This window comes from Megalops cyprinoides, unplaced genomic scaffold (assembly GCF_013368585.1).
Source record: "Megalops cyprinoides isolate fMegCyp1 unplaced genomic scaffold, fMegCyp1.pri scaffold_27_arrow_ctg1, whole genome shotgun sequence".
NCBI classification, from domain to species: Eukaryota; Metazoa; Chordata; class Actinopteri; order Elopiformes; family Megalopidae; genus Megalops; species Megalops cyprinoides.
This window is the reverse complement of record NW_023494723.1, coordinates 316,728-343,304: the sequence shown is the minus strand read 5'-3', so window position 1 is coordinate 343,304 and position 26,577 is coordinate 316,728. Positions and strand designations below refer to the sequence as shown.

The following is a 26,577-nucleotide window of genomic DNA, read 5'->3' as shown; positions in this document are numbered from 1 at the left end:
TGAGCCCTTTGGCACACCTCCCAAACTGAAACAGCACAGAGTCACTAACAGAGAACGCACAAGCTGGAAAAACTCAGATACAGCCAAATCAGATATGCCATGTCTGAATGCTACAGTCATGTGACATCCTGGGCGTAGCAGCCAGTGACCGAGGGTCCCTCTGAGGTCAACAAGGAGGGATCTGAGAGGCACATTTCTTGATACAGGTCATTTGTAGATACTGACTGATATAGCCTGCCCTAAAACAAGCCCACCAAATAAAATTGCATCATTTAGCCTTACTCAATAAACAGGGCCACACAGACACTGGTGCACACAAGCCCTTTAGGCTTTAGACATTTGTACCTTTTACTTGAGCAGGCCACTTCAATCACAAACTTTCTTTCACCATCATCCTCTCATTGATAAAACAGCAAGTGCTGGATGAGCAATGCTAAACTCCTCATATCTCTGACTCTTAGCCAGACTGACCAGAGCAGAAACTTAAAAGGTGTGAAAGAGGTAAAAGACAACAGAGGGGACTCTCCTCCCCAATTGGGGAGAGAGTGAGGGAGAGACAGAGACAGAAAGTGAGAGAGGTAAATATCTAATATAAAAGGGAGCTCAGCTTTATACAACACCTAAAATTAAACCTGACAAATCCACTACAATACAAGTGCCTCCAACCCAAGGGCTCAGGCCACAAATGTCCCCTAAGCCAGCTGAAAAAAAAGCTAAAAAGAAAATATAATTTAAAATCTTTCCTGGAATACTGTAATTGCTATCGGGCCCTAAACAGGAATTACACATTATCAGAGTCTCTCTGCTTTGTATATCTAACAGTGAAGAGACAGATCCTGACCAGGTCCAGGCTCAGCAACCATACTCAGCAACTGAAAAAGGTAGACACAAAAAGCAATGGCTACCAAAAGAAGAAAGGCTACGTGGTCACTGTGAGACAGGAGAGGTAGAGACAGAGAAGCACTTCCTGCTATATTAGAAAAAATCCAGAAAATAAAACCATTAGAAATCCAGGACAGAACACTAAATAAAGTGACTTTGTCTCATCACAGTACAGACCAACAGCAAACACTGAAAAGACTCTCTCCGGAGGGCAGCAAACTATTGGAACACTTGCAAGCTAGCTAGTGTATCTTGCTTGTAGCTTGGTTGAGTTAATAACGCTGTAATTAAACCTCAAAAACCTGTGAAATCTGGTTGCCCCGGGAAACTACTGAACCCTTAATGTATATTAGTTCTGTATTTCGTGCCAAAAAGAGAATTTGAAATGAACCAAATTAAGAGAGAGGGAGAGAGACAGCCTGAGGGACAATGGGCAGAAACTATTCCACATCCTGTAAATGGGCTTTATGTACATATGTATAGATGTATTTATATAATTTAGTGTACAACTGTATGCTCAGGCTAATAAAGTTCATTTGAATTTTGAGACTGTCTCCACTCTGTGGGCTGTACACCACTCCACTCCATATGCACTCACTGCTATTGTCTATTCAATTCACCAGGACTGAGCTATGCACAATATTAAGTTACCATTTCCCTTTCTGTTTTTTTTGTCTATTTAGACCTTGGGCCAGGGAGAAAGAAGGGTATGAAGGGATTTTCTGTAAGAAGAACTTGGGGGCAAGGCACATGGTAGATGACCTAGCTTGCATTGGTGTCCCAATATCTGAGACACACACTGCTAATAAAAGCATCAGACAAGAGGTTTGATTTATGAGCCTCACTACAAGCCCTTAAAATGCAGAAAACTTCTGATGCCCTCTGACTGAATAATTCAGGTCACTTTAATCTAGAGTTACACTGTAGAGAAAGCTTCAGCCCCACCTCACTTTAAGTTGCCCGCTTGAGTACATAGCTACTACTGAGTACTTAATAACTACTGGACATACAGAGAGACTTTTACACAAGTGTAATTACATCAGCCACAAAAACTTTAACATCTGTAATGACTATGTATTGCAGAAGTTATATTGTGCGTTGGAGTACCGAACTACAGGGACATGGAAGCCATCCCCAATTTTACACAGTTCATTTCACATCTTATCTACTCATTTTACGCACCTGCGAATTAATGTGAAGCGTGGTGTTCTGTGCTATGTGATTAACCTTGGGGTATCACAGCACAGAGTGACCTGGGTCCTCCCAAACACTCACTCTGTTCAGAGTGACTTCACGTTTAATAGGGCTTCTCATTTAAACAAGCTACAAAAAGAAGATACTTTAACCCACAACCCTACAGAGCATATGTTTAAAAGTGATGAATCACTCCAGCTTCAGCTGCTGGACAGCACTGAATGACCGAGACTAAGGGAGCAGCAGCTGTTTATGCTGAGTTTAACGGGGTGATACTGTCATGAGCTTGGCTTTGGAAAAGCCAAGCTCAGGGTTTTTACTTGGGCTGAGCACTGGGAGTTTCTAACTTCTTTTCTTTGCCATTTACAGCCATTGCTGTCACCTTCAGTTCCCTGCCCAGTTTGCCATATTCCCCAGAAACATTTCGGTTGTCCCTGTGCCCCTGCACCCCTTCCATTCATGCACTGAACAAAACCTGCAGATGTTGCCAGGCTACCTGCTGCTATAGCAACAGGCCTGCAGATTGGCACGGGTCTGAGGGGGGAAGGGGTGTCAATGTCACATTGTGGCATTAAGCCTTGCGCTAGGCTTCCACACAGCGAAACACCTCGCGAATTTCGCCCGGCGAATTTTCGCTCTGGGAGCGTGGTCACGAAAACAGCAAGCATGTTTGGCTATCCTGTTAGTAGCAAGTGTAGTTGTGGTGCGGTGACGTAGCCAGCAAGCCAGCTAGCTAGCTATTGCAGCAACCAATTCAGCTAGCTTGTGAAGTGAACCAGTGGACTGTGATGTAATGACATAAACATTGCGTTGTGTATACTCTCCACCAATTTAATTACATTTTTTGCCGTTGATGTTCTGAATACAATAAGGTCACCCAGACATCGTAATATCATATAAGTGTTTTCATGCCAACGTTAGCCTGGCTATCCTAGCAACCTGCGTAGTGTATATGTGGTGTCCGAAAACGTTAGCGGTTAGCCTGTCACCTAGCTTAGAGTGTTTAAATTAAGATCTACAGGAGTCTATTTGTCTCAGCTAAGTTAATGTAACATAGAAACAACAACCCGTGTTGATGCAGACACAAATGGTTGCCCATACATCTTTTAAACATATACATGTTTTCATGCTACATGTAGCCTTTAGCCTCCGCCATCTTGGTCAGACTTTTTTTTGTTACTCCTGCCTCTCTTTTTAACGTCACGTGCCAAACACATCACACACTGAACTGATTGGTTCTCACGTGGTTCTCATTTGCATAAAGTTGAGATTTTGCTATCTCAATTTTGCTTGCCTCGGCGAATTCGCCCAATTTCGCCCAACCAGAGCGAATTTCTCCCCCATACAAACTGAATGAGAGCAAAGCGAAATTCGCTGCAGTGGAAGCATACCGTTGGTGTTGCTTTATGGAGACACTGTATGTTTGGCCAAACGGCTCTGATCTCATTCTAGAAGGCTAAACCATAAGGTATCCATCCTGTGTGGTCTTCTTATGTCACCTGCTATATTCAGAGCCCCATAGGACACTGCACAGCTCAGCTTTCTGATCCTGCATGCAGTCGCCACTGCGCTAACAAAATGGCCTGGACAGATTCCCTTACCTCAGTTGTCGCAAGGCTGGATAAATGAACCTGCTCCAGCTGTTGGAGGATGTCAGAAACATTACTTTGCATCAGTTAAAGACAGTCCGGATGAACACTGTCCAGGCACAGTGACAGCTCCTCTGGTATCTCACTCAGTAAATCCCTCTGCAGCCCTTCACTGTCTCCTGTCTTTCACAGAGATTTCACAGTGGCTTGTCATGTCCATCTACTGCCTTTTAAATGGCCAAAGAGATGGATATTCCATAATGTTTCCCTCGCTGCCCTCCAGGCCCTGTCTAGTTGTTGTGGTAAATGAACACACACTGCAGGGAGGGGGGCTACTTCCTGTTTGCCAGAAGTTCAACACCATGGAGACATCCCAACAGAAAGTTTGCCCCTTTCCTGCGAGAAGATCTCTTGCTGGTCTTAAGTTGTCATGTGGGTTTGCTTTACTGGTTGACCACTTTTTTATTAGCCTTTGTTTTTATAAACAGATAATGCTTGGAAATTCCACTTGCATATTTCCTCATCAAAAGTATCCTGAGGTGACAACTTCATATTTCTTTTGCACATTGTAATATTTGTGGTTAGTGTTTTGTGGCTTGATTTTGTTTTTTTTCCCCATTTGAAAAGTATGCAAGATGATATCCAATTCAAAAAGAAACAAATCTATACAGGTTAGTGTTTCCCAGCTCTCTACCTGAACAGGGCATTGGGTTGTATTATCGTACTGACTTTGATGTCAAAGCAGACAAAAGCAGACACTGCACAGATGCACAGAGCTGTAACAAAAGGAAAAAATGCAATTACCGAAGAAGTCTTTTTCAATGAACTTCAGCAGCACTGAGGACATGTTGCTGGAATCATTCCTAGAGCTCAGCTGAGCAGTGGAAGTGTGTTGTTTTTGCACAAGGAGGGTTGTAGAAGCAAGGAGAAATGGGAAATGGGGTCCAGAGGAACTGAATGAGGAAATAATGGGAAATGGACAGCATTCATGCAGAGCATTGTGAGAAAATGGGCCAAGAATCGAGGCTTCTCGCTGATTCTCAGTGTATGTGTGTGTGTGTGTGTGTGTGTGTGTGTGTGCCCATATATCTAAAACCTAGTCTGATCATTATCATATGGTTTCCCAAACACTCTATATGATATAATAACAGACATCTGGATTTTAAAGCCAAGGAGTTGCAGTATCAGCGTAAATATTAACTTTGAGATAATGGTGTCATTGACAAGAAATATGATGTCTGGATTGCATATCATAGTTATTGGGCAAACCTGAGGTTGCGTTAACCGAATATTTTCTGTCATTGACTGAATTAGTATGACGGAAAAATCTGAAGGCCGTCCGTCATTTTGACAGATTAGAACACTGAGGGCGATCTACTGTAACTTTAAGTATTTCACACCCCTGTCCAGTTGGTGGCGATTGTGCATATTAGTTAGCTATTGTCTAGTCTTGTCTTTGATCTCACGTGCATGATCCCATTGTCTAGCTAACTTTAGTCATTGCATTCGCTCATGTCACGCTGCAGCAAGAAAGAGGCAGAGGTGGTATCTGTGACGTCACGTTCTGTTACATTGCATGGAGTACAATGTAAACATACAGTTTCCGTGTCAACGTAAAGATGGCTTGGACAACGAGCCTTGAGTCTCTACCATCATTCACAATGACTGATGTTGAGAAGTGGGCTGAAGAAGGGAATCGTATCCCAAGATCAGTATTACTGAAAGGTTACAACAACTGGATAGAGGGCTACATCACTGATATAGAAGCTAAGTAAACAATCGGTGCGCTAGCTTAGCAAACGTCAAAATACTGGTAGCGTGAAGAGCTAACTTCAGTCGTAGCCTAATATATGCTTCTCACTAAAGTGAAGACATGAAATATGATGTAGGCCTATGTTTTATGTAACATTACATTGTGTTTTAATGTGTTCAATGCTCGTCCTTATTATCTTCATCATGCTTATACACATAAAAATGCGTAATGTCAGATGATGATTACCTCTGGTGGCGCTGAATTATCCTTCTGGTTTTCGGGTGACACCATGAAAACACACTCGGCACATTCCCACTCTTAAGTTTGTTTAAACTGGTGAGCGACCTGACTCTACAGTCATCAGTAAAGTGTTTGGAACACACTCTTGTGTTGTCTGTAATCTGAGATGAGAGATATATTATCAGTATTAGCACGTAAAATAGTTCACTATTATTTATTAATTTACTTGCAAAGGTAACTTTCCATGTTAGCTAATGTTATAACTAAGTTTGCTGCACTTGATGGTGCTTCGGCATCTATCGACCCCACATATTAGCCAACACTGAAAGTTAACGCTATCTTATCTTGTTGCATTACTTCATAGTTACCTGAAAATACGGTCCAACATCACGCCTTATTTTGACAATCCACTGCCGACAGGTGTCCTTGTCTTCTGGGAAATGATAAAAAGACAGCTCTGGATTGCGTCTTTGGTAAGAATGGCAGCCTGGCACTCAGCAGTAAGCCATGGCTTGTCAATCACTCGCTTCACTCACTGCAACTTTCCGATGAACTTCCTTGTTCCTACAACCTCAGCCTCGTTTCGCGCATAAAATATTCAAAATGGCGGCCACGTGACATGAGCGAATTGGTAAGCTATATTGCGACATACCATTGCAAAATGTCACGGCAGCTGAGTGTCCGAAGTTTGTTTAAAAAGCCCAAAATTTGTGATGCCGTTGATAAATGAGGTGAAAAAAGAGGGACTGATGCGGTGGAGGATGAAGGACAATCAAGTAATACTGATAACGTTTATCAACCAGCAGCAGCTAATGTTACGGGGTGAGTGTAGCAGAGCTGAAGTGATTAGCTCGTGTCAATCCTGCGTAAAGCCTTAGGCAGCAGGTAGCAGGTAGCTGAACGGTTGTAGCAGCTACATCACTCCCCCAAGACCTGGATAGGTAGCGTTGTTGCCAACAGGCTAAGGGCAATTTGCCTTTTGCTCAACTGGCAACGACGCTGGCCGTAAGATCCAAGGGGGGTTGGCAGGGAAGGGGTTGGCAGCGAGCAGTGAGAAACTTGGTTAGAAACTCACTCGCTCGCTGACCCTCATAACATCTAATACACAATGCAGCAAGGACCCACCTGTTACACAAGCAAGTGGCAGGAGGTCCCGAGGGAGTACTGGGTTCAGTGGGAGCAGGAATTCACGTGGCTGAGGAGGGAAGATTAGGGTTGGGTATCATTTGGGTTTTTTCCGATACTGGTGCTAAAGCAATACTTTTAAAACGGTACTGATGCCTAAACGGAGCCTGTACGGTCACACCGGTGAGATCACCCGTTTAGCACGTATGCTAAGTCTGGTGCGATTAGAACACGAGATTGGAAAAATTCTAGCTAATTCTAGCTTTGAGGAAACAGCAATTTAACATTAAAAAATACAGCAAATGCGGCGGTGAAAACCATGAGAAGCTTAATAACGCTAATGAAAACATAACAAACCCTGTAACATAACACGCACACTACATAGCACAAAATAAGTTACGTGCAAAAGGGTTAAAAAGCACAAAACGACAGTCTATAAAATATGGTTAAATATGTCTTATCATTAAAAAATGAAAATTAAAATGACAGGTAATAATAGATTATGACAGAATTTTTATGACCCTTTCCGTCAAAATGACGGACAACGAGAGAGTCTTACACAACCTCTGGTGCAAACCACAGGATATTTTGGAGTTTGTATACAACCTCTTGATGAAATTAACTGGGTTCCTGTTGGAATGGTTTTCATTTTGAGAAACTATTTTAGCTCAGCAAGAGGCAGCTTGGATTAAGGTTCACTCTACCAACAATGTATTATGGCTCTTAATACATACAAGACACCATGAATTTGATGGGTCACTGAAAAGACACACTACAGAAGGATCAAGTAAACGTGATACACACTTATTCACAAACACCCTTTAGACAGCTTTGACTGAAATTAAGTGAACATCATCCATTTAACCAGCTGTACATTTACAGAGGCAAAGAGGGTCCTATTTCTAGCCTGAGGGTACAAACTCACAACCCCCTGATTTATAGGCCCAGTTCCTGACAAATATGCTAAATAGCACGCTGCTGCATTTATAGGAGGCTGCCCCAGGGAGCAGGCCAGTTGTGGTGGTGTGGCGTGTTAGTTGGGACTGCTAGTATGGAGTGTTGGTGTGGGGCATTGGTGTTGAGCATTAGCAAGCAGCATTAGCATGGAGGCTGTGGCAGGGAGCTGGTCAGCTGCAGTATGCCTGTTAGCATGGAGCGTTAGCATGGAGTATTTGAATGAAGTGTTGGTGTGGACTGTTAGTTTGGAGTGTTAGTGTGGAGTGTTGGTGTGGGGCATTGGCATGGATCATTAGCGACCAGCATTACCAGGCTGCCACAGGGAGCTGGCCATCTGCTGTAGGCCTGTTAGTGTGGACTGCTACAGCAGGCTGTGAAGTGTTCCCATAAGCAATAAGAGCCAGGCCTGAGCCCTGGTCAGCCTCTAGTGCGTTCACACTGATGAACACACAGTGTCCTGGTAGGTCCTGATCCTGGCTATTAAATCATAACTCTCACCTCACAGGGATCTGGGCTGGACTACTGTATAGCATAATCCAGTAGGAGAGCCTATTCAGCATGCCAGACCTGTGCTGGTAAGGATATCTCTGAGAGGTGACCACTAAGCAGAGCTTGGATTCTATAATGAAGACCCCTGTAGTGCACACACCGTACATCTTTCTCTGTAGGTCTAAAAATGAGGCTTGTTAACAGGAACTGTAATTAGGGTGTTGTCATGAACATTCTGCTATTGTAAGATGAAGAACAATAGGGCCCTTAAGTAGAACCTAGTTATGATCTGTCTCACCTTGGAGCATGTGCAGAGACTTTCCAAAGAACAGCATGGGCTGATCTGGTGGAGGACGGAGGCCCAGCACCAGTGGAACAGCAGAGAGGGTGTGTGAGAGTGCAGCAAACCAGGAGCAGCTAAGGAGTCATAGCCAGTCATAACCAGAAGGTTGCAGGTTCAAATCCTGGGCAGAGGCTGTACCCCTCAGCTCAGGCACTGTGGCCCACCTGCACCAGGGAAGCCTCTGATTGAAGCTGATTTAGGAGAAAAATGCCTGCAAGCTGCAACGACTGGGTAGGACTTAGTGAAAAGCTATGTGAGCGTGCACATGTGTGTGTGGGTGAGTTCACTCATGTTGTGTGCATGTGTGCATATGTCTGTGTGTGTGTGTCCGTGTGTGTGTGTGTGTGAGTGAGGTGGAACAGCTAGGAGGTAACTCTCATTGTCATTGTGTAATTCTAAGCCCAGAAAGGTGGCTGTCACACTGCAAGGTGGGGGGAAAGGTCGGTTCCCCATAAACGAGGGCTGCTTGGTCCCCTGGAAACTGCCAAACACACACTCCCAGGCATCCCAGTGTCACAGTGGAGACTTTACATCACTCAAATACAGCAGCATCCATTAGAGAACACCCATAAATACTTCTTGTCTGGCAAATTAATAATTAATTAATTAATTAATTAATTAATTAATTAATCCTCAGGGCCCCCCATGTCTGCTGGCTTTCATTCCAGCTGAACTATCAATTTATTAGGTTTCATTCAGCTGTTAAATGAGTACTAATCAGTATTTGATTTCACTTAAATATCTGCTGTCAGTTCTGTTACAGATATGGGTTATTGAAAATACACTGCTGAGCCAAAACATTATGACCACCTGCCTAATATGCTGTTGGCCCTCCGTGTGCCACCAAAACAGTGCCGACCCACAGAGGAATGGACCCTACAAGACTCCTGAAGGTGTCCTGTGGTATCTGGCACCAAAACATTAGCAGCACATCCTTCAAGTCCTGTAAGTTGCCAGGTGGAGCCGACCGTGGATTGGACTTGTTGGTCCAGCACGTCCCACAGAAGCTCAATCGGATTGAGATCTAGAGAATTTGGAGGCCAGGGCAACACCTTGAACACCTCATCATGTTCCTCAAACAATTCCCGAACAACGATGTTTAGGTAGGTGGCACGTGTCAAATTGATATCCACGTGAATGGCCAGACCCAGGGTTTCCCAGCAGAACATTGCCCAGAACATCACACTCCCTCCACCGGCTTGTCGTCTTCCCACAGTGCATCCTGGTGCCATCAGTACCCCAGGTAAAGGGCGCACATGTACACAGCCATCCATGTGATCTAAAAGAAAACGGGACTCATCGGACCAGATGACCTTCTTCCACTGCTCCAAGGTCCAATTCCGATGCTCGCGTGCCAATTGTAGGCGCATTCGACAGTGGACAGGGGTCAGCATGGGTACTCTGACCGGTCTGCAGCTACGCAGTCCCATTCGTAGCAGGGTGCGATGCACTGTGTGTTGTGACACATTCCTGCCGTAACCATCATTAAAATTTTCTGTGACTTGTGCCACAGACTTGTGCTGACCTTCTGTCGGTTTGGACCAGACAGGACAGCCTTTGTTGACCTTGTGCATCGATGAGCCTTGGGTGCCCAACACCCTGTCACCGGTTTGTGGTTTGTCCCTCCTCAGACCACTGTCGGTAGGTACTCACCACTGCTGACCGGGAGCACCCCACATGCCTTGCCGTTTCAGAGATGCTCTGATCCAGTCATCTGGCCATAACAATTTGGCCCTTGTCAAAGTTGCTCAGGTCTTTACTCCTGCCCATTTCTCCTGCTTCCGATATGTTGACTATGAGAACTGATTGTTCGCTTACCATCTAACCTACCCAGACCTTGCCCTTGTTTGGAGGTGATCAGCGTTATTCAGCTCACCTGTGAGTGGTCATAATGTTTTGGCTCATCAGTGTATGTTGGCTCTAACAGAGATACATATGTGAGATACTTCTATTAATTATTTCTGGTCGAGTCTATTAAACTAATTAACAATACAAACAAGTGTTACCCTTAATTGATTAAGGTAAGCTGTTCTGTCAGGCCTAGAACAAGAATTTTAACAACTAATTACACCTAACTGGGGCCGCCTTACCAAATTTGTTCAAGGGTCAGACATGTTAAACAAATAAGTTGTTTTCATATTAGTACAAACACATCTGTTACAATATAATTTAATCACAAAGAATTTACATAAGACTAAACACAGAGATACAAATAAACACATATTTAAATACATCTAAATAAAGAGCAGTGTTCAGCTAAGGGCTCAATCCAACCTAATAATTTGAGAGTTCAGATGGAATGAAAACCAGCATACACAAGGGGCCCCCAGGACCATGAAATACTGCACTACCCCACTGAATGGTTAGAGATGTACATGTGGCCACAGACAATTCATGGCATATTCATTCAGCAGAAGCCATGACCACATTGATAGGAGTACATTTAATTGGCAAATGTGAATTATGCTGAAACGCACTTCACTAGATTGGAAGGATGCCCTCAACAAGAAAACCATGCATGTATTCCTCCCAGGCCAGATGTATTTACAAGTCAATAGTTTCATGTATAAAATTACAAAAACATTCTGAAAGAGTCAATGAAATGCCACCTGTTTCCATAAATAACTTTCATGGAAAAAGGCTTTATTCGTAATGAAATCTTTCCCATTCTATAGACCGCTACCCTTTTCCCCACAGAAAAATGACTGATGCTATAATCATCTGGGTCCGGGGGTGAAAAAAGGGTTAAATATTTTAAATATGATGTCTAACACAGCTGCAGAGTTCCTGTAAGGTCCCCTACTTCTTAGAAAACGTTTGCTGATGGGTCAGCTACAGGCTGCCCTTTAAACTGCCCCATGGAGAAGTGACGAAACAGTGACATTGGCACTGAGAAGCATGTGAACCCCCAAGTACAGATTTTTTTTAGTTTTTACCTTGTAATGTTTAAGAAAAACCAGTCGTTTTATCTGTCATAACAGTTTGGTTTAACCAAATGATGATTTAGAGGAAATCATGAATGTGGCAGAAAAACAAATTTAAAAAGAAATTAGTGCAGGTGCAAAATTAAGTGAACCCCAAGTTGCATGTTAAATCAAGTAGGTAAGTAGAATTAAGTGGGTAAATAATTGGGTAGCAAATTAATCAAGTGTTACATCCCATGATGTATGGAGTTTGAGCATTCTTTTGGTGGTAGTGTTCCGTGTACCACCAAAAGAACCTTGTCCCATGTGAGAGCTGAGTGTCTTCTGCCTGATCATTTTGTACACTTTGTTTCTACCTGCATGTATAAAATATTATAATTATACACAAATATGCTATTTTTCACAAAACACTCTATGTACTCTGCTGAAATTAAGGATGTTGTATCTTTTCCTGAGCAGAGCAGATTATCTGCTCCATGGCCTTGACTGGTTTCTGGCGTGTGTGGGTCTAAGGAGCACACAGGCCATGCCCGGTCAGCAATAGATATGGTTTCACTTGGCTCAGTTTTAAAAGAATATTTTTTTAGGGAGTTTTCCATTTTTAACTAACTGCTGACCACAGAATGTTTCAAAACACAATTATAATGTCAGTACTCAGGCCCCCTAGCTGCTGTGTTTATGTTCTCCCCATCTGTCACTGTGGTCCATGTGCTTTTGTTTGTTGTTTTTCCTTGTGTTCCAGGCCTGCCCCGCTCTCTGCCCTGTCCCCACCCACCTGATCATCTCCATCTGCCTGCCTGTGCACTTGCTTCCCATCCCCTCGTCAGCCCTGCCCTACATCTTCCCTGCGTGTCTCTGTCCTGTTGCTAGTTCGTTGCAGTGTGTTCCTACCTGTTTCATCCCCGCCGTTGTTTCTGCCTGTTTGCTTTCCAGTTTGTCGACCTCGTCTGTGCTCCAGCCTGGTTCCTGCCTCCTGTCTTGCCCCGATCGCCGGATAGCCTGCCTGCCTGGTTCTCGACCCTGTCTGCTCCTGTTCCTGATCCTGGTTTTGCCTACAGACTGCCTGTCTGGTTCTCATCCCTGCCTGTTTGAAGTTTGCAAGTTTGCCTGACGATTTCAATAAACCCGCTTGGAACCAGAAGCTCCTGTGGTCCACGTCTGAGTCCTTGCCTGAGCCTTAACATATAACTTTTCTGCCCAAATACTGCCTAGAAATGTTGTATGCACCTGTTTTGAGAGTTGCACACCTTATCGCTGTATAAAAATTGTACTCTAATGACAATTGGAATTACTCTGACTTCTCTATGTGAGTTGTTGGGTGACTTTTCCCCTGAGAGCTTTCAGAATAAATATGGAATCGTCTCATTGCAGTCTGTCTCTGTTTCATCACTGAAGTTTCTTTCTAAAAGGTGAGATTCCATGACACCCAACAGTCAAGCACAGGGATGGAAATGTCAAGACCTGGGGTTGCCTTTCCTACTCTGGACCTGGTCAACTCCACATGATTAAGGGAACCATGAATTTTGAGGTATATCAGGAAATTCTTGAACAAAACCTCATGCCATCAGTCAAGAAGCTAAAGAAGCCGAAAATGGGTCTTCCAACAACCCAAAGCATTCAAACAAATCTACCAAAGAATGGCTCAGTAGAAAGAAGATTTGTGTTTTGGATTGGCCAAGTTAAAGTCCTGACCTAACTCTAACTGAGATGCTGTGGCAGGACCTGAAGCAAGCAATTCGTGCCAGACACCCCTCGCTCAATTGGCCGAGTTCTGTAAGTGGGGATGGGCAAAAATCCCTCAAAGTAGATTTACATTTACCACTTTTGTCAAATAAACAATAAAAGTGTATATATAATTTTGGTTGTATTCTTTATTTGGAATGTCTTTACTATGGGTTGGGTTGGGTTTGGGTTGGATATGTTTAAGATTTTATAAAACAACAATGACCATCCCTGTAGGGTTCACAAATTCGCAAGCAGTAATTCACGTCTATGATTAGTGCAGTAAATATTAGTAAATTCAGCCTCATTATCAGCTCAAAGCATAGAGGAATGTACATTACTCTTTGCATGTTAATGTTTTGAATCCATCATGAATGATGATTCTACTAAAAGTGAGTTTTGTTTGCAGTTTGCTTTAAAAGCGATGTCCATTCATATGGAGCAGAGTAATAAACATTCAGGTTTGCGTGTAGCCAGGTTATGCGAGTGTGTCTGCACATCTGGTACTGTCCGTTTGTGATTCCCCAAAGGGCTGGTTTCCAGTGGGACTTGTGTAAAGTGCCTGCTGTAAAAGCCACAGCCCATCTCTCTCTCTCACAAACGCGCACACACACACACACCATGCATATACATATGCACACGCACTCAACCGCACTTTGTTGTGTGGGGGTCGTGCCGATGGGAACCAGCAGGTAACAGGCCTCAGGACTGAGGTGTGATTGTTCTGTTCTCCTGTGCGATGACCGGTCACTGTCCAGGCAATGGTGTAGGATCATAAAATCAGTTTTTCCTCCACATGATGAGTGTCATGTGGACTCAGTGCACTTTTCCATTCCGAAAAAGCGAAAAAGTTCATTTTTGAAAGATCCTTTAATTTTGCTGGCGGGACATAAGAGCTTCTGAAAGGTTCTAAACAGAATAGACTAGACCCCGACAGATATAGGATTTTTAAAACCGATGCTGATTGTGATAATTACAGGATTTAAAAATCCGATAATAATATATCGGCCCATATTTTTTTTCTTCCAGAAACATATAACTTAAGCCGTTTTCACATATGAACTCCGGAAGTGCGGAGAATCAGGTCCGCAATTTGGCCAGAATTGCCCTTTCACACATATAGCACACAACAGGAGATTGTCCGTGACAGACGCATTCTCACCTACAGGAAATCTCCTTGGTTTAGGTGAGGGGTGGCACCTGGGTAGAGCATGCAGGAGGCATGACATGATGCAAAAAGTACGCTGCAGAAATCACAGTGGCTGTATCCAAAACCGTCTACTGCATACTGTGAACTGCATATTACACATGTATATACTGTCTACTGCATGCTATTTTTCAGTGTAGTACCCGCTATGTGATCATTAATCATTACATTTGTAGTATGTTACATTGTCGCTTGAAATCACTGCGAGTTTAGAAACATCCAGATTTCCTCATGGTATTTTCCAGTTAGATGCCACTTGCATTCTCACGAGTGAAAAATATTGACAAGATCACCTAAAGTATTCACGAGTTGAAGTATTTTCAGTTTTTTTCTTTTCAATGTCTTACCTTTCGGTGGTACGGGTACATAATGTGGCATAGAGGAGGAGAAGGCATAGCTTCATAGCTATTGTACTTTTGGGTAGCCTATAAAATAAAATCACACATAGCCATCCAAATGGTGCTACCAGTCCACATAATTTATTATTAATTATACATTTACTGTAACAATAAGGTAAGTTTTTGTTGTTCGCTATGTAATGTTAGGTCACCAGTTCACCTATCTCACTATATCTACCACTATTACTTAGCTACAGCTTAGCTAGCTACTAACCAGATAATAAACCACTAACCAACGTTATTAATCATCGTAAGAGACAAGTTTTGGCAGTATAGCTATAGCCAACTATCTCTTTAATGGTCATTGGACTCAAAATAGCATGTATTTGGACGTATCCGCAATGTCAACGAAACAGTGGAAAGCTATGTACAGGCACGTGGAAAAGAGTACGAGGCAGATGTTTGTATTCTTCCGGTTTCGTGCCAGTCGCATGATAGAAACGTGATCAACACGCCCACTCGCTCGCAGTGGATTCTCCGGACCATTGCCTGATCTATTCACACATGGGCTCACTCCGACATGAGGCAGACTTTGTACTAGGGAGCTGGCAGAAAACAAAGTCCGTCACATGTCCAGTCTGACTGATTCGGACATTTGCGTTCTCACATACAGCTCCTCCGGCTAAGGGCCGGATATGTCCCGGCGTCCAGTGCATGTGTGAAAGGGGCTATAAACAAAGATTTTCTCTAATATTTGTTTTGTGTAGTTAAGAGTCCTCAAGAAGATAGCATGACATAATACAGTTAAATAAAATAAAACTTGTTTTAATTTCATAAATAGCACTTTGAACAAAAGTACAACATATATTAAAGTTTTGAGTCAAACTTATAAAAATATTAAAAAGTTTTTAAAAATATCATGCCATCTTAAGCTATGCAGTAAACTGATACAGTGACCTAGAGTAAACGCTGCTATTTAATGCATCTACATGACTGAATTTGGCTCGATTGCTCTAGTCTGGACGAGTTCCTGCTGTGTTTGTGCTGTATTTGTGGAGTGGTCTCTGTACTATTACATTCAATAGGATAAAAATAAAAATTGGGGCTATTTCGCTAGCTATTAAATAAGGTGGGTCTGATCTGCTCCTAAAGTTGAATCTGTTGTTGCCATTAGGGGACAGAGAGGGAATTTTCCACTTTTTTCCTCCGTTGAAGCGTTGGCCAACGAGCTAGCTCATTAGCAAACCTAGCTAATTCGGCACATTCTAGCTGACGCAGGGTTTTTTGTGGTTTTTTCGCCCTCTCAGGAGCAAATCTTACAATAGCCAATGACATAGGAAAGGGTATGTTCGGGGTTCTGCAAGAAAAATTTACTGAGCTAGCGGGGAAGATTAGGAGCAGAACCTCCACGGTAGTCTTCTCTGGAATTCTACCAGTACCATGGGCAAGCAAAGGGAAGCAAGCCTTTACATGGAGGTTTAACATGTGGCTACAAACCTGGTGTAGGAAAGAGGGGTACAGGTTTATGGGGCACTGGGACTCCTTTTGGAACAGGGGTGACCTGTACAAGCGGGATGGGTTACACCTAAACTGGAGGGGTACAGCTGCACTGGGCCAGCATATGCTTAGGGTAGCAGAGGGTTATTTAAACTAGGGTCTGGGGGGACAGGGAGGTTATACAGTGAGATGGATAGGGATAGACAGACTGCCGGCATAGAACACACCATGGCTAAATATTTTATTAGTAGTGAGGAAAAGATGCTTGTAAATCAGTCAGAACAGCACTGTAATAGAGGTGGTTCTGAGCAACTGGGGGCAGGGGAAGGACAGGAAATGCACAGGTGGTACCCTGAAATTTCTCTGTTTAAATACTAGAAGCATAAAAAATAAAATTTTGGATCTAGAAACCATTATGAGTAATAGTAACTTTGATGTTGTTGGGATTACAGAGACGTGGCTTGGTGCAGGGGATGGGGATGAGTACAATGTAGAAGGATACAAGCTGCTAAGAAAAGATAGAATCAATAGATGAGGAGGAGGCGTAGCTCTCTATGTAAAGGATAATCTTAATATTCAGGAAATACCAGGAATGGAGCCCCTTGGAGTTAGTGAAGACATATGAATTAAGATATTGGGGGAAAATGAAAAAGGTCTGAATGTTGGAGTATGCTATAGGCCACCAGCCTCAGACAGCAATGTCTCTTTGATAACATTAAACTAGCATGTCAGGAGGGTGAGACAATAGTAATGGGGGACTTCAATTACCCTTCAATTAATTGGGAAGCTGTGTCAGGTCAAGGTAAATGTGAGGAAGAGTTTTTGGATGTTGTAAATGACAGTTTTTTGATACAGTCTGTTACTCAACCCACGAGAGAGAACACAATCCTAGATCTGGTTCTGTGTAATAATCCTGTTAGAATCGGCAAGTTAAGTCTGCATTCTCCAATGCTAGAGTTTTCAATTTTAGACGAGCTGACTTTATTAAGATGCGTGATTATACAAGGAATATAAACTGGGTACCTCTTCTAGATGGTAAAACTGTGAAAGAAATGTGGTGCATTTTTAAAACGATTATTCTGGATGTACAGCGTAAATTCATTCAGCAAGTGAGATAAGGGAAGCTGAAAAGAAGCATCCACAGTGGGCGAATAAGTCGTTACGGGACGTTACGGGAAACAAAAAAGGAAATTATTTAGAAAATACAAGTTGGAGAGCTCAGAGAGTAATAAGATTGAATATAGTAATATGTGAGCTCAAGTTAAGGAAAAAATAAGGGAAGCTAAAAGGCGTTTTGAAAGACAGATTGCACTAGATGCAAAGAGCAACTCAACACTTTTTTCAATATTACAGTCAAAAAAGGATAGTTAAGGATGAAATAAGAGGTATAAAAAATAAGGATGGAGTTATGGTTTATGATAACAAAGCTATTGCTGATACACTAAACAGTTACTTTGTGGAGAGTTTCACTAGTGAAGTGTTTTCGCATATGCCTTCAGGTGCACTCAGTTCTCAGAGACTTATGGAAGAAATTGATTTAAATGATGCAGAGGTACTAGATAAACTAAAGAAACTTAAAACAAATAAGGTAGCAGGCCCTGATGGAATATACCCAAGAGTTTTCAGAGAACTAGCAGAGGTGGTTTACAAGCCTCTGACAGTTATTTTTAAACAATCCCTTAAAACTGGAGAAATGCCAGATGACTGGAAACATGGCAATGTAGTACCTATCTACAAGAAAGGAGACCGGACTGATCCAGGAAATTATAGGCCTGTCAGCTTAACTTGTATCACATGCAAAATACTGAAATCCATCATTAGGGATAATTTGGAATTATTCCTGGAACAAAATGGTCTTAAATGATAGCCAACATGGTTTTCGCAGAGGGAGGTCATGCTGAACAAACCTCCTGGACTTTTTTTGAGGAAGCTACAGCATGTCTGGACTTAAACCAAGCTTATGATATTATCTATTTGGAATTTCAAAAGGCATTTGACAAAGTACCACATGAGCGGGTCATATTGAAAATGAAATCTGCAGGAATTACAGGAGCTATCACTGAGTGGGTTCGAAGTTGGTTGTCTAGTAGAAAGCAGACTGTAACTGTGGGAGGAACTGTATCAGAGCAGTGGCCTGTACGAAGTGGAGTCCCGCAGGGATCGGTGTTGGGGCCTTTGCTATTTCTTATATACATAAATGATCTTGATGCAGAGGTTAGTAGTAAAATAGTAAAATTTGCAGATAATATAAAACTAGGGGGTCTAACCAACAGTATAGGATCAACTAAGGTAATACAGGAAGACCTAAACAGCATCCAAAAGTGGGAAGATACCTGGCAGATGACATTCAATTTAGATAAATGTAAAGTCTTGCATGTGGGAAATAAGAACCTTAGACAAGACTACTTGATGGGGGGAAAAAACTAGAATGTGCTCAATTTGAAAAAGACTTGGGAGTAATAGTTGACCCAAGCTTAACAGCATCTAGGCAGTGTGCTGTAGCAGTAAAAAAGGCCAACAGGATGTTGGGAAATATAGATTTATACTCAATACTTTTGGCGGGAGGTTATACTGAAGTTATACAATGCTCTAGTCAGACCTCACTTGGAATACTGTGTGCAGTTCAGGGCACCGCACTATAAGAAAGATATTGAGGTTCCTGAAAAGTTCAAAGAAGGGCAACTTCCTGGCATGAAATATAAAAGCTATGAGGAAAGACTCAAGTTACTTAACCTATTCAGACTTAGCGAGAGGAGGCTTAGGAGTGATTTAATTGAGGTTTTTAAATTTATAAAAGGACTCAATAAGGTTAACTACAATACATTTTTTAGGGTGAGTTCAGTCTGTAGAACAAGAGGACATAAATGGAAACTAGTTAAAAGTAAGTTCCGCACTGATATAAGGAAACATTATTTTACACAGAGTACATGAAATATGAAATATGAATATGAACATGAGCCCATGTGTGATATATATAATATATATAATATGAAAACATGAAATACATGAAATAGGTTGCCAGGTCATGTAGTGGAGGCAGAGACCCTTACTGTGTTCAAGTCCAGACTTGATGCAATTTTGGATACTCTTTAATTGAAATGGTGAGCTTAGTTGGGCCAGATGGCCTGTTCTCATAATATGTTCTTATGTTCTCATGACTGTCTGCAACAAGGACTTGCGACTGGGATTTCACACTACATGTTTGAAAGAGAAGCTAGATAACTTTGTTTGGCTACCAAGCCATGTTAGATACTTGTTCAGCTCACGTTTATTTACGTGTCCCCTCTGGTTTAACCCTTTCGCAAATAACTTTTTCAGTTAGCATTTGCTATAATTTTTAGAGTTAAATCGCTGTTTCCTCAAAGCTAAAATCAACTAGGATTTCTCCAATCTAGTGTTCTAATCGCAACAGTTTTAGCATACACGCTAAACGGCTATTCACACCGATGTGACCGTACGCGTGAAAGGGTTAATCATTTCCAATGCACTGACTGTAACTACAGACATGCGAGTCACAGATATATTTACCATTGCTTCATTTAAGCAGAATAAGTTAAACGCTATAGTTTAACCATTTGCCATTTTGCCATTTCACTGCAGAGAGCCTACCAACAGTGCGGACATGAACACGACACTTACTGCTAATGGAGCGTGTGCAAGCAGGAATCTCGCTGCCAACGGAGCATACATAAACATGACTCTTACTGCCGACGGACCTGCGTGGCAGAGTCTCACTGCTGACAGAGCCCGCGTGAGCACAAGTCTCACTTCTGATACACTTTGCAGGAACACACCCACAAACACAAGCAGAGGTGGAGAGAGTAGACATCAGGCTCTGTGGCCACGCCTGTTTGTGTATCTGGATCCAAACTTTTGTTTTGCTTGCCAGGCATCACTGAAGGAGCCTGTTTCAGGATCTCCTAAGGAAATCTTCAGCCAATCACAGCTGTCGATTCTGCCTTCATTCCCTGATTCACATGATCTCTAACACACATTGACACTCTTAATTAAACAGGAACAACAGGTTAAAGCTTAGTGTTTGGAGAGAAAAAAATATTAGACATAAAATCTTTCCAATAGCCTACTTACATTTTTGTTGCTATTCATTCAGGGTTATGAATACACAGGACAGTATTTGCTCTTCTATGTGCTCTTTTCGGCTGTAAATATCTTCCATCAAACTGGTTGCTCAAATGCACTAAGTATTGCTTGCAACTACAATGCTCTGTAAACTCTGAAAAGCCTACTCTAACAACCCCCTCCTCTTTTAAACCCTGTATCCACAGAGCAATCTTCAGTCAAGGTTCTCAGCAACTTCCTCCTGTCTGACTCTGAAGTCCGTATTGTTTCTGTTGTACTCAAAAGTCCATTTTCCCCTTTTCCTCCCCAGCCAGCTTAGCTCTGTCTGTTTCCCCTTGTTTCTCTCCCTCTCACCCTGTAATCTGTCCCCTTTTAGACTGTTTACATCTTCATTTCACTCTGCAGAGGACCACTGAGAAAACAACTCAAAGCTGCAATATATTTTAATCAGCAAGTGAGAAGCAAAATGTTTTCAGTGATTCATTCTCATAGGCTTATTACAGGGAGTTTGCTTGAGCTCATTTAATTAAAATAATCACCCATGGATGCCCAAAACAAGACAAAATGGATTCCCTACCTCAACATGTGACATTCTGGTATTTGGTCATTTGGTGCCCTTTAATCTTCTAACCGGTGTTGTCAACACCGCTCCTCTGTAACTGCAACAGCTGTGTCCCTGGCCAGGGACTCCATGACAGACAGCAATTCACAAATCTTGGCCTTACACACACTGACTGTCTGGGGGGGCTCAGCACAGAGAAGCATGCCCTGTGTCTGGAATCCCTGTCCAAATAATGAAATTCCACTCTCTGAAAGTGAGCCAGGCGGCTTACGGGAATTATTTTGGGAGTAAAGAGCATCCAAAATCCGTCCTTCTGACATTTAACTTGAGCTCATCCAATTTTTGTGGTGGAGACATCAGACTGTTCACTTTTCCAACAATAACTGCAAAAAATACATTTCAACTGTGGGGGCTGAGCCCTTGGCTAATGAATTGGTTTTTGGATTTCCAAATTCTTCAGATTAAAGTGCAACTGCAACTGTGGCCACCAACATTGAGGCCAAATCATTCCTACACTAACACATCTGCATTTGAGAATGGCCCACTAGTTGAAAGTAATGCTCAGTCAAGTGCAGTGTAGCATAAAGAGAGAAAGCCCATTTACAATCCCTATACCATACTGTAGCCCTTAACACAAAATATTTTGAGAAAATTCTAGGCTAAGTTTAGCTAAAGGTGTTATGATAGTCTTCTTGGGACCAAGAAAAAAATTTTAGGTCCAAAATTCTCAATTTCACAATGGACACCGTCTGAAATTCTTGGACATAGAGAAGACAAAGTAGCCATGGCTAAAGTAAAGTCTCATCAGAGCGCCAATATTCAAAATTTAATCCCCACCTTGTTTCGTGTGTTTAATTATCTGTTTAGTGGATGAAACTATCAAACATAAAAAGACTCAATGATCAAGATTTCAAGCGGTCACCTGCTTTTCCATTCTTCCAAATATAGAGAGTGTCTAAATGTCTGAATGGGTTTCAGTTCTAATCAAATTTGAATCTCAATTTCTGTGATGTATACCTGTAATGTAAACACTGGCGGGAGAGAGGGTCTGAACACACTCACACACACACACAGTCTCAGAGTAAGCTCCAATTCAGCAGGCTTCCTCCTTAGTTAGCTCAGGGATCAGCTTCAGTATGGGCCATTCTGTGTGAAAATGGGACAAAATTGTCTACAATATTTTTGATTTTGCTGAAATTCAGTACATAGGTCACATGGAGGAAGGATTCTTGAGATATACTTGACTTTGTAAAGAAAAGCATTGATAGATAATCTATTAGTTACCATTTTTGTGACATTCTAGCCCTACCCAAGGTGACTACAAGACACCGATCTATACAAACATATGTCAAAAATGACCCAATGCAATCTCAAACAGATCAGCTAGAACTATCATTCATCATAAGCACATAGTCAGACACACACAAACACACACACTCATCCATCACAAGAAACCAAAAACTCCAACTAAAACTAAAAACACACACTGGAAAAGGGCCTTAATCAACCAGCTCGTATCCCTTTCAAAACTGGTAACGGGGTTGATATTTTGCCTTTAATGTCTTTAATTGGTGTGTATTTACTTCAGGTAGTGTAATACAGGTCACTTAAGAACCAAAGACAAAGACATATTTAGGCAATTCAGAATGTACAGTGTATTCAGACCCCTTCATGTTTTTCACACTTTGTTATGTTGCAGTCTTATGTTAAAATTGTTTAATTTTCCCCCTCATCAATCTACGCTCAATACCCCATAACGACAAAGTGAAAACAGTATTTTATCTTTTTTTTTTTTTGCAAATTTATTAAAAATAAAAAACTGAAATATCACACTGACATAAGTATTCAGACTCTTTGCTATGACACTTGAAATCTCAGGTGCATCCTATTTCTCTTGATCATCTTTGAGATGTTTCTACACCTTGATTGGAGCGTACCTGTGGTAAATTCCACTGATTGGACATGATTTGGAAAGGCCACACCTGTCTATTATAAGATCTCTCAGTAGGGCTGTCATGATAACTGCAATATTGCAATACTATATATACCAATATAACAGAAACCATTTCGGTTGAGGAAAAAACTTCGATACATTTTCTTCTTATGTCCCCTAACGTCTAATGTTTTTTTTTCTAATGTCTCTTTAGGGGCTCCATAGATTTGCACTTAAAGGATTTAGCCTAAACAATTTGCTTTAATTATTTTGGTTTGAAAATTTATATCTAGCCTAGGGTATAGGCTAGGCTTAATCCTTTTTTTCCATAAAGGAGAAAAGGCATGTAGCCTACCTTGCTTTCTTATTGCATCTCATTGTCCTTCTGTGTTCTGCATTTAACAATAAACAAGTACCGTAAAACTTCCAATAATAGCCGAATCTCCAATAAACACAGGTCTCTTATAATCGCCAGTATGTGCGACCCCTTCAGTGAAATAAACGCCTGCCTCAAATAAACGCCAGGGAAAATTATATTCATTTTTCATGACTATAAAACAAAAGAGCAGTGGGTTAAATGCTTACAGCAGTCCTATTTATGTTTTGTGGCTAAAAAATGAAATAACACAAATAATTTTTACATTAGGCTAACTGAGGTTGTTTTAGTGAATTCAATTTGCCTTATGCGTGTTCATCTGTTCACGAATTAGATTAAACATAAACGAACAAAACAAGCTGTCTTTCAGATCATGGTAGCCTAAATTCACAGTGATACTGCTATTCTTACAGACTGTGCTCTCCCATCATAGGTTGCAATGACAATGTTTAACTTTTATTAGTGATTCCTGTTTGATTTGCTACCAAAGAGTGCCGTGTAATGTTTGTTAAGTAGGCTACTTGGGGAAAAAAAAACATGGTGAATTTTCCAGGTCAGTTCACCTACCAGTAACTTGCAGAAGCCTGAGGGCTTTACATGAAATAAACGCAGGTCTCTTATTATCACCGAGTCTCCAATAAACGCTGGTAAAGTTAAGTAATTAAAGCAAATAAACGCCTGGCATTTATTCGAAGTTTTACGGCATTTAAATTGTTTTAAAACTTTCATGTCATCTTTGTCATTTAAAAAGCAACAATATACTTAATAATAGCCTAACAATAAAGCCTATTTATATATGAAGTAATTTGCAAAAAAAAAAAAAAAAAATGGCAGTAATACCACATATCGCGGTGTTCAGCCACCCTAAATCACCGTAGGCGAAATTCCTTCACCACAACAGCCCTATCTGTCAGCTGAAAATGCATATCAGAGCAAAAGCCAAGCCATGAGGTCAAACAAACTGCCTGCAGAGCTCAGAGACAGGATTGTGTCGAGGCACAGATCTGGGGAAGGCTACAAAAAAGAATTCTGCTGCATTGAAGGCTCCCAAGAGCACAGTGGCCTACATAATTCTTAAATGGAAGAAGTTTGGAACAACTAGGACTCTTTCCAGAGCCGGTCGCCCGGTCAAACAGAGCAATCAGGGGAGAAAGGCCTAGTACCAAACCAAGTACCAAAACGCACCGGGAGCTCAAACCTGAGTCTTAGCTTTATGGCTCAGGCTGCACATAGAGACTGTAGTCTGCATCACTCAGTGTTTTACAATGAAACACTAGCATTGCCCGAATGCTTGTGAACTAGAACCTTCATCTGTCCCCCGAAACTCCTATTTAATTGTTAGTTGTTTCAGTGTTTAAGGATCTTGTCTCTCCGTTTGCAACTTTGTCAATAACTGAGCTCATGTCAATCAGTTTCATCTGAGCAGATTAATGGTCAGTTTGTAATTGTCTGTGTGTGAATCAGCACCTAACTGATTGGCCCCATCTGCCTAATTAATGATAGTTAAATACATGTGTGTGGATGCCAAGAGAGGAAGCTGTTTGAGTTGAGTTTTGGCTGCTTCTTTTTTGTTTGTCGATTTTTAAAATAGCGTATTGCCAAGTTTTTCTCCTTTTTTGTGAGGAGTGTTGGCCAGCTTCCTCCAAGCAAGTGGTCCAAGCAAGCATCAAACTGCAAAGCACAGCTCTCTGATAAAAGCCACAGAGCACTAGTGTGTGTAGGACTTCTATGATGGTCCTGCTCAGGAAGTATCTTGGCACATGCTAAGCCTTGCAGGTGGCACCACAGAGCAATGAGGGTGTGTAGTAATACACACTGTGTACAAGGTCAAACTGGCAGTGCTGGCTCTCACTTTACCTTTCCGATCAGTGCAGAGCGTGTAGGATGAAAGTTAGCAGCTCCTTCCTTCGGTGCTGGATATAGTCCAGGATAAAGGCTGTAAGAGCTCACAGCCATGCCCCAAATGCAGCGCAGCTTATTTTACAAGATCAGATCTCTGGCACAAGCAACACTCAGGAAACCCTCCCCCTTTCAAATCAATAGCTCTCACGTGAAGTGCTTCCTGCATTGCAGTGCATTGATGAAGATCTCGGATAAAATGACCCCACTCCGTCAACTGAAAACGCCACACAAACCCAGATAAATGTGCAAAAAATGTATTGTGTAACTTGTTTGGCAAATTCTGTGTAATGTAATTGTTGGTAAATAACTTGTTTTAAACCCTTTAATGGCTTGGCTTAGTTTTTTGCCAGGGACTAATTCTCCCTACTGAGCCTTTTCTCCTCATTACCATCAGTTGAAATATACTCTTCAGGACAAATAAAAACAGGGCTTAAAAGCTTTTTTAGGTTATAGCTTCTAAGTAAGATTGAACTTTGTAACACTGCTTGAACATCTGTAACATTATTCCACTTGTTTTATATCCTCTTACCTTTTACCTGTGTTACTCTTGTGTACAAACATCGATGTTTGTTCTTGTGTGTGGTGGTGTTACGTCCCAGGACGTATTCGTGTGTGTGTTTTCTCTCTCTCCCTCTTGCTCCCCGTTCAGGTTACAACGCGATTGTTGGATCGCGGCTATTGGCTGGAAGACGGACAGGGAGATTTGAAAAGCGACATCTGGGCAGGACCGGGACCTATTTCTCTCTGCTGTGAACCCCCGACTGCTTACATTGCCGGTGAGAGTGTGCTGGACTATGGACATGTGTGTCCATTGTTTTGTGTAACTTATATTTGTTACCTTTGTTATTTTCGCCCATGTCAACCCGAACATTTGTAGGGGGTGAGTGCCATTTTTTTTATGACCGTTTTCCCCTGTTTTTGTTAGTGAGTTAGGGAAGCTGTTTTGCATTTCGTTTTATTTTTCCTTTCTCAGTAGGTTAGGTAGCTTCCCTCTTCCCTAGTTAGTTGTGTTTTTTTTATTACTTTGGCCTGGCTCACCCCTGAAGTATTTTTCGTTAAAAAGAATAAAAATAATAAATTAAAAAGGCTAACGTGAAATACGCAGTGTGTGCGTGTGTTGTTCAGGTAGCAGGGGTCGGAGGACGTCGAGTTTATGTTCACCCCCACCCTAGACGGGGTCGTAACATAAAACAAAATGTTCTATACCAAAATGAAAATGCCTGAAAACCAAGGTAAAAAGTCTAAAATTAAATGAGGCTCAATATCTTTCTTTGAGGGAACTGCTGCATTCAGTCAAACAGTATTGTGCCTCGTGGTATTCTTGACATATGACTTTACACAGTAAATGCAATTGTATACACTCATCCCATCTCTGTTGGTCCAGGCACAATGCCTCCACACATCTGATGGACATTAATGCATTGTCCTATGGAGGAAAATTCTAATAAACGATTAAACAAGAGC

The 26,577-nt window shown here is 41.8% G+C and overlaps 1 protein-coding gene across 3 annotated transcripts in view; it reads right to left on the bottom strand.

Moving 5' to 3' along the window:
- The window catches only part of tspan9a (tetraspanin 9a), a 211,546-nt gene that overhangs the window by 130,656 nt on the left and 54,313 nt on the right, over positions 1–26,577 (bottom strand). For 2 of the 3 annotated variants that reach the window (XM_036520556.1, XM_036520558.1), the window contains exon 2: positions 6,784–6,853. The exons of the other annotated variant lie outside the window; for it this stretch is intronic. In XM_036520556.1, the coding sequence (XP_036376449.1) occupies positions 6,784–6,853 (70 nt within the window). The remainder of the gene's footprint in view (positions 1–6,783; positions 6,854–26,577) is intronic. 3 annotated transcript variants of the gene reach the window in all.